The sequence below is a fragment of the Hevea brasiliensis genome, chromosome 7 (assembly GCF_030052815.1).
Source record: "Hevea brasiliensis isolate MT/VB/25A 57/8 chromosome 7, ASM3005281v1, whole genome shotgun sequence".
Lineage (NCBI taxonomy): Eukaryota > Viridiplantae > Streptophyta > Magnoliopsida > Malpighiales > Euphorbiaceae > Hevea > Hevea brasiliensis.
The window spans coordinates 14,323,591-14,336,233 of record NC_079499.1 but is presented as its reverse complement, the minus strand read 5'-3'; the positions used below and the strand labels follow the sequence as shown (position 1 = coordinate 14,336,233).

The 12,643-nt window shown below is 29.3% G+C and overlaps 1 protein-coding gene across 1 annotated transcript; it reads right to left on the bottom strand.

The window, feature by feature from the left end:
* Window positions 1–1,138: 1,138 nt before the first annotated feature.
* On the bottom strand, window positions 1,139–11,834 carry LOC110631566 (fatty acid hydroperoxide lyase, chloroplastic). Its single transcript, XM_021779434.2, has 3 exons — window positions 11,200–11,834; window positions 3,203–3,584; window positions 1,139–2,009 (listed from the first exon to the last, which is right to left on the bottom strand). The coding sequence occupies exons 1-3, from the start codon at window positions 11,683–11,685 to the stop codon at window positions 1,366–1,368; spliced, it is 1,512 nt and encodes a 503-aa protein (XP_021635126.2). The 5' UTR covers window positions 11,686–11,834; the 3' UTR covers window positions 1,139–1,365.
* Window positions 11,835–12,643: the final 809 nt, after the last annotated feature.

The window sequence follows — 12,643 nt, the reverse complement described above, 5'->3', positions numbered from 1 at the left end:
AATAATCACATTATAATAAACCAACCAGAACCATACATTTAATTATCAAAACTGACCCCAATTTTGTAAATTAAAAAAAATTAAATTTTTTAAAAATTATATTAATAGTTGATCGAAACTGATCCAAAATTTTGTTCATATCTTATATATTGTAGAAGCACCATAACATATATACCATAAAAGTGTTATTAAATATGAGGCTTATGGGGAAAATTAACTTTAAAAATTTTGTCCTTTAATAATTATTTATATATATAAATAAAATAAACATGTAAATTGATATACACATAAAATATTAATAAATAGCTTATGACATGAATCCATGGGTTATGATCATTATATTTGCAGATTCTTAATTTTAATATCTTTATTTTTAAAAATTTTTTAATTCTATTATTAAAAATATATTTTTTTAATTTTTATATGATATATCTTAAAATATTTAATATACTACTTCACTAGTTGAATTTTTAAACTAAAAATAAAACTTTATCCCTTTATATTTTTGTTTACTTATTATTCATATATAAATTCAATATTTTTACAACTTTATTTTTTATTAGTCATTTTAATTGTTTTAAATTATTTAACTATTAAATTTGTATTATTTATTATTATCTTCCTTAAATCAATTTTAAAATAACTTTACTTTATGTCAAATTAAATTTTAATTTATACACCAATATTATATTAATAAAATATCAAAATTTTTAACAAATTATTTATTTATTTTAACAAATTTTTTATTTATTTTAACAATATTACTTATACTTCCTTTTTATAAAGACTACTTTAAAATAAAAATATTTTAATTGATATTATTATTATTATTATTATTATTATTTAAAAATAATTAAAAAAAATCTCTATTTAGAGTTTACTCTATTAAGTGGGTAAATTTAGTTTATAAGTAATAAATAATTAAATAAGTTTTACTCTTAAATTATGATATAATTTATAATATATTCAAATTATTTTTTATAATTAAAAAATATTTTAAAATAATGTTAGTTTTAATCTTTACTAATAAATAGTAATTTTACTTATAAAAATAAATATAATATATTTTATTATTATAAAACTGAGTTGAATACAATTTTTAATATTTTTTATTTATTACTTATATTAATATAATAAATATTAAAATATAATATTCATAGCATAGCGTAGACTTTAATAATTGTTTTTTCCTAAACAGAAGGGAAACGGACATCTTTTACACCACAGTCGAGACTAGAAGCCCAGGCACATGGGCTCATCAGTATTATCGTATCCTTAATTATTGAATACATGCAGGCCTACCCTGTCCTTTCCTTCAACAGATCTCTGTCCTTTTATGTGTTACATAAGTTCGCCGCCACATCATCACTTAGCTTTTTCAACGGCTGTGATTGAACTAGAACTTCCAGTAATAGAATCATACCTCCTAAACATGTGGGCCACAATCAAACACGCAGTGAGGGTCACGTAATCCTTAGCCGCACATTGTTTATTTGACGCGTTTGGTGAATCAGTCTGCGGCCCATTTGACCAGTATAAGTAACTCAGTAACTCTCTTCCCTTGCCCATGAACCGGTCCGGTTTAAAACTCTCCGGTTCATCAAATACCTTAGGGTCTCTCATAACCAGTGTTTGATACCCACAAAGTAACTCGCCCCTTTTGATGTCATATACCGAGTCATGAGAACTGAGTTGAAAGTCTTTCCTGGCTCGGGCATATTGGAGAGGAACGGGTGGGTTGAGTCGAAATGTCTCGTAGACCACTGATTGAACGAGAGGCATTTCTTTAACCGAGTCAAAAGTTAAACTCGGGCCGCCGTTTTCTCTAGCTTCTTTGCGTAGTCTTTCTTGTAACCCAGTGGTGTCGCTTGCAACTGTGCCTATTAGAACCGGTAAAAACACAGAGAAGCCACCAAATGCATTGAAACCCAGTATAAAAAGAAGGTTATGAATCGTTTCTTCCTCACTGAGTCCAAACTCGGACTCACCTCGCCGTATCACTTCTTTGCCTGTTTTAATGGAAGATGCACTAAATAAGGATTAATATGAAGTTCATAATAACGTAAATATAAATATAAAAATAAATTACTATTTAGCATTTATATTATAATGAAATTAACTATTTAATAAATATATTTTGAAAATATATTATTTAATTATTATATTTATTTTATTTTTATTAAATTATATAATTTTTTTATTAATTTTTTCATTAACTATTATTAATCAAATTACTATTTAATCTCTTTATTTTAATAAAATTAATTAATTAATCTTTATATCTTATAAAAATATATTCATTAATCTCTATAATTTGACTTCGACTACTTAATCTCATAATTATTTTTTTATACACAAACTACTCTAATCTCATCCATTTCTCTATTATTTTCTCTTGTTTTTTTTTTTTTCTTCTACACTCACACTCTTCTAACTCTCATTCTCTCTTTATTTTCATCTGATAAAAATAGTATAAATTATCTACACGAAAAAATTAATTAATTTTTTTAAATTTCTAAAAAATAAAGAAAAATTATTTCCTAATATAAAAAAATACAAAAATAAGAGCAAGAATTAGAAATATATATATATATATATATATATATATATATATATATATTCAAATTTAATTTTCACATATCAAAATTTATATTTTTTTATTTAAGAATATATTTTTTAAAATATATTAATTAAATAATTAATTTTATGTATATATATTCAAATTTAATTTTCACATACCAAAATTTATATTTTTTTATTCAAGAATATATTTTTAAAATATATTAATTAAATAATTAATTTTACTAAAATATAAAAATTAAATAATAATATTTTTAAAAATATATGAATTAACTTATTAATTTTTTTGAAATAAGTGAATTAAATATTAATTTGAATAATATAAATAATAAAAAATTTAATAAAGAGAGTAAATAATTTAACAGAAATTAAAATATAAATTAAATAATATATTTTTAAAATATAAAAATTAAATAGTTAATTTTATTAAAAATATAAACACTAATTAACTATTTTTTAAAATATAAATATATTATATTTATAATTAATTTGATTATTAACACTAAAATAAATGACTCAGCTTAATTTTATTCATAATAATTAAATATATAAAAAAATTTTGAGCAAAATAAAACCCAAATTAACTAAGCATAATCAATATGGTGTTATATAGAAAATATACCTTCTTTTCTGATGAACTGAGCCAACTTGTTGTAATCTCCAGAAACAAGAAAAGAAGGGTAGGCAAAAGAGTGAAGAAAGATTTCCACGAGCGGCTGAGCAACACCGATGTGGACGGTGGGGAGGAGCTGGAGGGCCAACCACTGGTCAAGCATGGCGTACCCATTCTTTTCAATTTCAGGAGAGGTTGATGGGTCAGCTCCAACAAGCGATTTAATCAGGAACTTGAACATGCTTTGCTGGAGAGTGAAAATGTAGCTTGAACTGCCTTTTTCTGAGACGTCACTGTCAACGTTTTCCCAAAGGATATCAAGGTTGGCTAGAAGTTCCGTGAGCCACACCTTGGAGCCTCGTTTCAAGATGTCCATTGCAAAATTTTTTACCTGTAAATAACTTCACATTTTATATAAATATTATTCAAATTTTGGAAATTATTATGGATTATAATTTTTTTTTCAATAAATAAAATATATGCACACATAAAATTAATAATAAAAATAAATTACTGTTAAAATCATAATAATAACTTCAGATTATAGATTATAATTCAATTGGTCCACACCTGGACCGGACAATGAAAATTACACGAGGAATTAGCATCCAGCAGGCCAAAATATTTACTTGACTCAAATTTGAAGTTATTTACATGTTATTTTTAAATTACCATGGGAGTTCATGGTCCCTCACATGCTTCACGCAGGTTAGGTTTATCATGTTGCCCGAGCAGATGGCAGATGAGTTAAAGAAGAGCTTGTCGCTGCCAAAGACGGATCACATCAAGGCAAGATGCCAAACCGAAGGCTCCTGACAATTCAATAGGTTGGGACCATTTCCCAATGAATAGGTTCCCATTGCGTCCACACCACGCGGTCAGTTTTTCTGTTTTTTTTAATATGTACAAAATCCAGCTATTGCTCTACTATTCAACAGTGAATATCGGTCATTTGGCCATGTGCTTTTTTAGAAAGTAAAATTCAGCACAATTTTAAACTTTTAGCTAAATTTTCACAAAAGTTTATGTTTATGCTCAATTCCTCCTAGCACTTGTTAGTGTTTAGCGAGTACGAAGAACGTGAAATTTTTATGAAAATAAAAGGTTCACAAAGAAAGATATTTTTATGCCCAATACTTTCTTCTTTAAATATTCTCCTTTTCTCATTCTCTCAACCACACTAATCCACAATGGAGCTTATGCTAGTCCATTATCGCCTTTGACAATGGAGCTTACACCAACCTATAATCGATTATGTTCTTGGAAGGGATAGTGCACACAACACCTACAAATCAATGAAACTAAAACACAGGTGAGTCTCTCATAACAACATAATGCTGAATCTACCAAATTAAACACGCACGCTATCGCTTGCCACTGACAACAGATCCTCCATCATCGATTCGAATGAAGAAAGAAAAACACAAATAAGCTATTACTTTAGTAGACAACGATCAAGAGAAAAGCAAATTTTGGGTTCCAGCATTTAGAATTCTCTCACAACAACAAATTAGAGAATGGGTTAGGGTTTCTAGAATTTTCAACTCTTTTCTTTTCTTTATAATTTTTCTCTCTATGTCTCATTTTTTTTTTTCATATATAATTAACTCACGCACTATAGTTATCTCTTAAAATCATGAACTATAAACCTGTCCAAAAATGGGCCTGATTGAACTTTAATAGAAATCTCAGTGCCAATTTGACCCAAAACTTAAAATTGGGCTGAATTGAACTTTTCTCAATAGTACCAGAGCTAAATTGAGTTTTATGCCATTGAATATTATCTATCAATTTGATAAATACCTTAACTATTATTATGATCAGCTATAAATTAAAAGGCTCACTATACTAAACAAAATAGCTTTTAAGTGAAAAAGTATAGATAAAAGGTATATGAAATTTAGATGGTAGTGTTGATATCACATATAGGACAATGGTGAGCTACATTAAGAAAGTCATAATAGATATATTTGGCGTATTAATTAAAAAGTAAAGGACTACACCCATAGGAGTCTTGATGACAAAGTGAAGAGGTTCAAAAGATTATTTTTAAAGAAAATTTGAATATAAGTGGATTACAATAGATCCGAAATAAATTGGAACCTATCATCTTCAACAAGAAAGTCTCTCTCTAACTTTTAGAGAGAAATTTCTCCTTTGGCTTTCTTTATTCTTTAGGGTCTAGGCCTTTCAACTGTCGATTTTTGTGATCTCCTTTACTCTTTCCAAGTAAAAGATAGCCTCATCCTTTGTCGGAAGTGTGGGTTTCCCTCCCCACTGTCGAGCAGGGTTGTAAATACTATTTTGTTTGGATTTCTTTTGCCCTGAAGATTTGACATTTTCATCAGTGAGGGACTTATATATCTGTGCAGTTTGGTCAAGTACCTTAGAGGTCTTCCATGGAAACTACTTTCAGGTAAATGGGTGCTTGGTACTTTGTTTTATGGAGAGTATGAATGCTAGTGTATGATATCTCTAGAGTCTTATGGCCATCGATTTGTGGTGCTTGACTCTCAAAGCTAGATGAGAGTGAGAAGCTAAGAGCCCTATTGTCAACACCCTCCAATGGTTGTTGCTTATGTTTCTATTTAATGGGCACTTGAGGCCTTAAAATTGACAAGGGCAAGGTAAATGTTCAAAATGTTTTGGTGTATGCTTATGAAATTTCGAGTTTTGGCTTTAGACCCTCAGTTGATTGATGGATGTCCTTGTTGATTCAATGGTGCAGGCAATGGAAGCCAATTTGGCCAAGTCTTTCTACCGTTGTTTTCCTAACTCTAGTGTTTCATCTTTTGTGCCTATAGGCCTTCTGCTTTTTTAGTTGATAGTATTTAGGCATTTCATCTATAATTGGATTATATTATATCCGAAATGAATTGGAACCTATCATCTTCAACAAGAACCTCTCTCTCTCTCTAACTTTTAGAGAGAGAAATTTCTCTCTTTAGGATTTCTTTGTTCTCTATGGTCTAGCCCTTTCAGCTACCAGTTTTTGCAACCTCCTTTAATGCCTTTTGGGCAAAGGATGGCTTCATCCTTTGCCCCTCCCCACCTTCAGGCAATGTTATAAATACTATTTTGTTTGGGTTTCTTTTGTCATACAAATATGACATTTTCACTAGTGAGAGACTTGTAGATATGCACAATTTGGTTGACTGCAGAAGAGACTAGTTTGGAGAAGGAAACAAACCTCCAACCACACAGGCAGAAGATTGATGAGTTCTTACAAGCTCAATCTCAGCTATAAATACGCACTGCACTCTTTTTCTTTCACTAGGGTTTTTCCCACAAGGTTTTACTTGGTAAAGGTTTTTTAATGAGGCAATATTTCACCACGTATTCTATAACACATGTACAAAGAGATTGAGGCATGTTACAACATCAATCAATGAGGATGTCGACCATTGGAGTGGGAGAGAATGTCAAGAGGTAAAAAGTTTGAGGAGTAAAATATAAATTTCAGTGACTAAATGGGATATTTTATATTTATTTTCTATTTATGTGATTTTAAGGTATTGTGGCTCAAGCATAGTGATGTATTCTCCTACCACACCCCGTTGTTGTTAGTAGTATGCCCTAGAGCATATCATTTTGTATGTATTTTGTACATATTTTTATTAATAAAAGGCAATTACACTTTTCTATTTACATAATCTATTTAAGTGTAATTGAAAATGTCCATTAATATTTTGCTAAAAATTCTATTCTTAAGTTGTTAAGAATATGAGTGACAGTATTTCTAGTACAAAGTATCATAAATTGGTTCACAATCGTAGATACTTCACAAAGGACATGACTTATCCAGAAATATTGTAATCATATTTATTCCAAAAAAATTAAAATGAGATATTAATAAGTTGGAATAGTGAGTCTCATGCCACATAACAAATATGATAAGTGCTTATATATGATAAGTAGGCCGAACCAGTGACGCTTATGATAAACACGTGAAGTTTACTCTTGTCAATACATTGTCATATATCATATCAGTGAATATAATCTTTTGATCTGAGATAACACAGTTATCTTGTATATAGATTGTTTGAATTTGATACTGCTTTCATACTCGTACTGTGTATGGGTATATAGGCATGTGTTGACTCCTACTAGTTATATATGGAGATAGGTGTTGATCAAGATAGGATTCGTTACCCTAAGTAAATAGAGATAAAATCATATATTCATTTAATTATTTTTTATGATTCAAGTTTCTTACCAGGACAGATAAATTTAGTCAGAAAGAAGTTTTTGACAAGAAAGTCTGACAAATCAAGAATTAGAATTGAAAGAGAACATAACATTCATAGCATATGAAGTTTGACATTAACCATGACTCCAGCTAGAATTGAGATTCTGTAACGGAGAGATTTTAATACATGGTAACATATGATTAAAGGTTTATTTAAGGCATTCCTTGTTACTGATTGGGTGGCCATGGTATGCTATGCTAGGTGTCAACCATGGTCTATGAGATGCCTAAAATGATTTAGAGAAATCATTTACGGTAAGAAAAATTTCTAATGATATTAAGAGGTAATACCACTTCTCATTGCCAATTAGTAATAAGCCTAGTAAGTCACACATTTACACAAGTAATTCACCAAGTATATTATGATTTAATTGATTAATTAAAGAGTTTAATTAATTAATTAAATAGGTTTAGTTTGCATTAAATTACAAAGTCCCTATCATGACTTGAAACCAAATCTAGGTTATTGGATGCATAATATAAATTAAATTTATATTTAAAAGGTTTAAATATGAATTTAATTGTGAGATTAATTAATGAAAGTTAATTAATTGATTAATTTATATTTGATATAAATTAATTTGAGGGAGAAATTATAATTTTGGGTTGAGAACTCAAGGATATACGTAAGGGCAAATTGGACTTTTCACATGGTGACACGTGGCACCATGTGACACATGACACCATACAAGCTTGCCACTTGTCTTTCATTCATAAAAGATGATTAAATGGAGATTAAATCTAACTTTGACAAATGACTTAATGTGATTAAGTCTTCTAAAAGTAAAATTTAATCCTAGCATGACATGTGACAAGCATTTAAATAAATTTATCTTATGTATATAAATGAAGAAAGAAGAGGAAAACCTTCTTCTTCCTCTTCTTTCCTTCTTGGACGACAACCATGACTCCTCTTCTGTCTTCTTAATTTCTCAATTAATTCAAAAGAAAAACCTTAATTTCCCTTGAATTAAAAATTGCTAGAAAGAGTTTCTAGTCTCAAATACATCCTTATACCCTCATTAAAGCATAACCCGTAAAGTTCAAATGGTTGGTAAGGTCTTAAAGACACTTTTGGGGTTGTCATTGGTGAGCTTGTGGTGGACAAACTATAAGGACAACATTTGGAGTCCTAGGTGCACCCTAAGGGAGTACGATTGATTGATTCAGCCCCTTGGAGGTTAGTTGAATTAATTTCTTCTTTTAGCTAGGGTTTAATGAATTAATTGTTAATTCTCAATCTTAAATAGCAAATAAACTCCTAATATGAGCCAAAAGTATGTTTTGGTATGCTAGAGGGCATTAGAAGACATATATGTTCATAACTCATTAGCATGTTATATGTAACCCTAGAAATAATTTTTGAAATTCAATGCTCTACTGCCCTTAAATCCATGCTTACATGCCTTCAGTTATGTCCCTAATGCTCTTTAGGGAGGGGGGGAACTGACTAGTTGGCCAGTGTTAGACCCAACTAGTCACCAGTTATTGAGTCCCTGTCCCTTTACTCCTTATAGGCCTTCCCCCTTGCAACTATACCTATTCCTCCTTCACTAGCAGAGAACATCGACGACTAAAGAGATAAGCTGCATAAAGACCAGAGAAATCAACCATTTAGGGGAGAAATAAACAATAGAAGGGAGGTGACAAGCCCCACCCAGATCCAATAGGGCTCCTCTGCACAGAGCCTTCAAACCCAAAAGAGACGGGACAGGTATGCAGCAAAAAGCTAGATGAACCAGAAGGCTAGAACTAGTGTCAAATGGATCGATAAATGGCTTGGCAAAGCACAGGCCTTTCATTCTTGTACAATCTTTACAAAAACGGTGATCAAATAATACCAACACCTTTGTCTATGTCAGCCGACAAGGAAAAACCTAATTAGTCATAAATTGAACCATCTAAACGTTGATTTGCACCAACTCCCTCACCATGAAGCACAAAGATTGCAAATTATCAAAACAAAGCCCAACCAAAGCCACGCATATATATCCTACCGAAAGGGGAAAGAGAGAAGTCATCTTCGATTGCATTGAGCAAAGAACCTAAGCTCGGAACTGTAGAAGAGAGAGGGATGAAAACTCTCTTACTAAAAGAGAACTCGAATTTAATCTTTTGCCCCCAATAAAAGACGTTCATGTCTACTAAAAAAATAAAGACGTTCATGATGACAGAGTTAGGGATAGCAACGGATAGGATACCCGTGAAAATTACCTTACCCGAACCCGTACCCCATTAATATTATCAAAACTCGAACCTGTCCCAAACCCGTTTAAAATTTATTCTCAACTACCCGAACCCGTCCCAAATCCAATTATTATTGCCCGAAAGAAAACCCGAAGCCGTTTAATCTTATATATTTTAATTAATGTTTTTTTATAAAAAATTATTTTAATTAATAATTTATATTTTAAAATTTTAATAATTTCATAAAATATTTAAATTATATTTTACATAAAATAAAATATATAAAAATTTATAAATATTATTATAAAAATATATATTTTATATTTAATTAAGTATTTATGCAAACGAGTTCGAATAATGAATACCCAACATATAAAATACGAACCCGACTCGAATCCGCTACGGCATTATTTTTCAAATTCTAAACCATATCGAACCCGATTATATAATACACAAACCCGCTCTATTAGAATTCGCTCGAATCGAATACCCACAAAACCCGACCCGTTGCCATCCTTATCGCTCGTGATGTTTAGTTTTAGGAAAAAATTAGAACTCCTTTACTTAAGGTTTAAGGTGTGGGGCTTTCTTCTATACTATATTATTATTTTTGAGGTTCCTTCTGGTAATTGTGTGTGCCGTTCTCTTATCTATTATTTTCTTATTTTTCATCGCATGCAAGGGTCGAAATCAAATTTTACTTGAACTTATCTAATCCAGTCATAAACAAAAATAAAATCTCATTATTTTCCTACAAACGAAGAAAAGTCTCATTTTAAATTAGAATTAGGCCTTTTAATTATTAATTAATCACTTTTCTTTGAAATTAAATTAAGTAATTACTTCAATTTGGGTCGCATTCAACTTTTAACAAGTGTCCAAATTAGTCAATTGAATTATTAAAAAATAGCCAACCCCACCCTTTTCATATTAAAATCATCCCTTGAATTCTTTGGAAAAGACAAAGATATTGAGTTTAAAAACCAAGCCCAATTTAATTGGAAAATAAATAAATTTTGAAGCGTTTTTATAGTTAAAATTCATACATTTAAGACAGAAATTACTTTTTTTTAATAAATTATTTGTGCATATTTTTATTTTAAATTTAAATTTTTTATATAATAATTAAAAAAATAATTAATTTACTTAAATTAAATTATTTAAATTCTAATAAAAATTTTTATTCTTTTTATACCATTAAATTAAGAAAGTAACCGGAAAGATAAGTTATAAAAAATTATAAAAATAATTATTATATTTAATAAAAATAAATATAAAATTAAAAAAATAATTAATATATTTTAATTTTTCAAAGCCACATATAATTTTAAATAAAATAAAATTTAAAAAGTCACAAAATATTTTAGCTATAATTAACCCACAAATTAGATAAAGAAAAGACATGATTAATCTACTCATTTAGTGCACTCCATCACTAAAATTTAACAAATAAAGTTCATAAATTGATTTTATAGATTAGAATTCCCTTATCCAAGTTAATTAATTAGATAATTTATCAAAAATAAATATATAAATATCAATATAAAAGAAAGGATAAGAAGAAACATACCTTAGCATGCTGAGGCTCAGAAGGATCAAGATAAGCGCCGGTCCTAATATTTCCGGTGAACTTAGTACTCGGCATGAAATCACCCACAAGAACGTTTTTCTTCTCGACGATTTCCATATCAAAAAGATGAGCAAAAGACTTGCAATCAAGAACAGCCACAACGTTTGGATTTACCCGTGAAAAGAAAGGAAAGGTTGGAGGCATATTTGTACGGAACACCGTCGAATTGTACTTGGCAATGCGTTTCCTGAAGAAGGTTTCAGGACCTTGAAACCAGAAGTAGTCTAGCCGATCTGAGATGGGTCCTAACAACGGCCAGCCATATGATCCAGGGATTGTACGGAGAGGAAGGGAAGGGGATTGCGGAGATTGAGTGGGAACAGTTTGTACAGGTGGCAGTGGCGGTGATGAGGAGGAGGAGGAGGAGGAGGAGGAGGAGGACATGGCTGGGGAGGTGTTCATCATTTTGGTAATCATGGTGGCCATGATGGGGAGTGGGTGTTGAAGACGGTGGCGATTTGTTGTGAAGTGAATGGTTTTGTTATTATTATTATTATTAATTTTCTTTTGTGAGCAGCAGAAGTTATAAGGGGGATAAGTTGAGGGACGGAGAACAAGTTAAGTAAAGTGAAGAACTAATGAAGGGTCCACTTCTGTAGATGCATTGTAAGAAAGCCCTCGCCGGTCTACTATTTGTGAGAAGGCAAATTATTGTGTACATGGGGAACATTAAAACACTGTGCTCTCTCAAAAAAAAAAAAAATTTTCCTTAATTTTTAAGAATATGGGACCATCCATTTAAATAGAGAGTACGTATATTTATTAAATGTACTGAATAATATGTATATATATTACATTAAAAAGTGAAATATATTACTTTACGAAGTAAAGTTTCTTTATTTTCTGAAAATAATATAAGATGGGTGGTAAAATTGTTTTCAACCTTTTTATTTTTTAAAAAATTTAAATTTTTTATAAAATAATAATTTTAATTAAAGTTATAAATTTTAAATGTGATATGTTAGATTATTATATCTTATTCGATTTTATTTTTAATTAATTAATTTTTATTATATTACTATAAAATTTTTTGTTGTGTTTTTTTTAAGTAAAGCAACTTTTTTTAATTAATAATTTTTTAAATTAATTACTCTATAAAAAGAATATTAATATATGAAAATATTGTGAAATGAGTTTTAAAATTGTGTTGAAATCTCATATTTTCGCAATATCTTAAATTATTTTTTATAAAGTTTTATAATTTTAATAAAAATTATAGATTTTAAATGTATTTGATTATTATGTTTAACCAATATTTTATTATATAGTATTACTAAAAAAGTATTACATGTCTTTTTTTTCTTCGTGAAGTATTTTTTTTTGTTAATAAAATTTTTGTAATTAATTATTTCACTAAAAAATTATTTTATAAAAATATTATGAG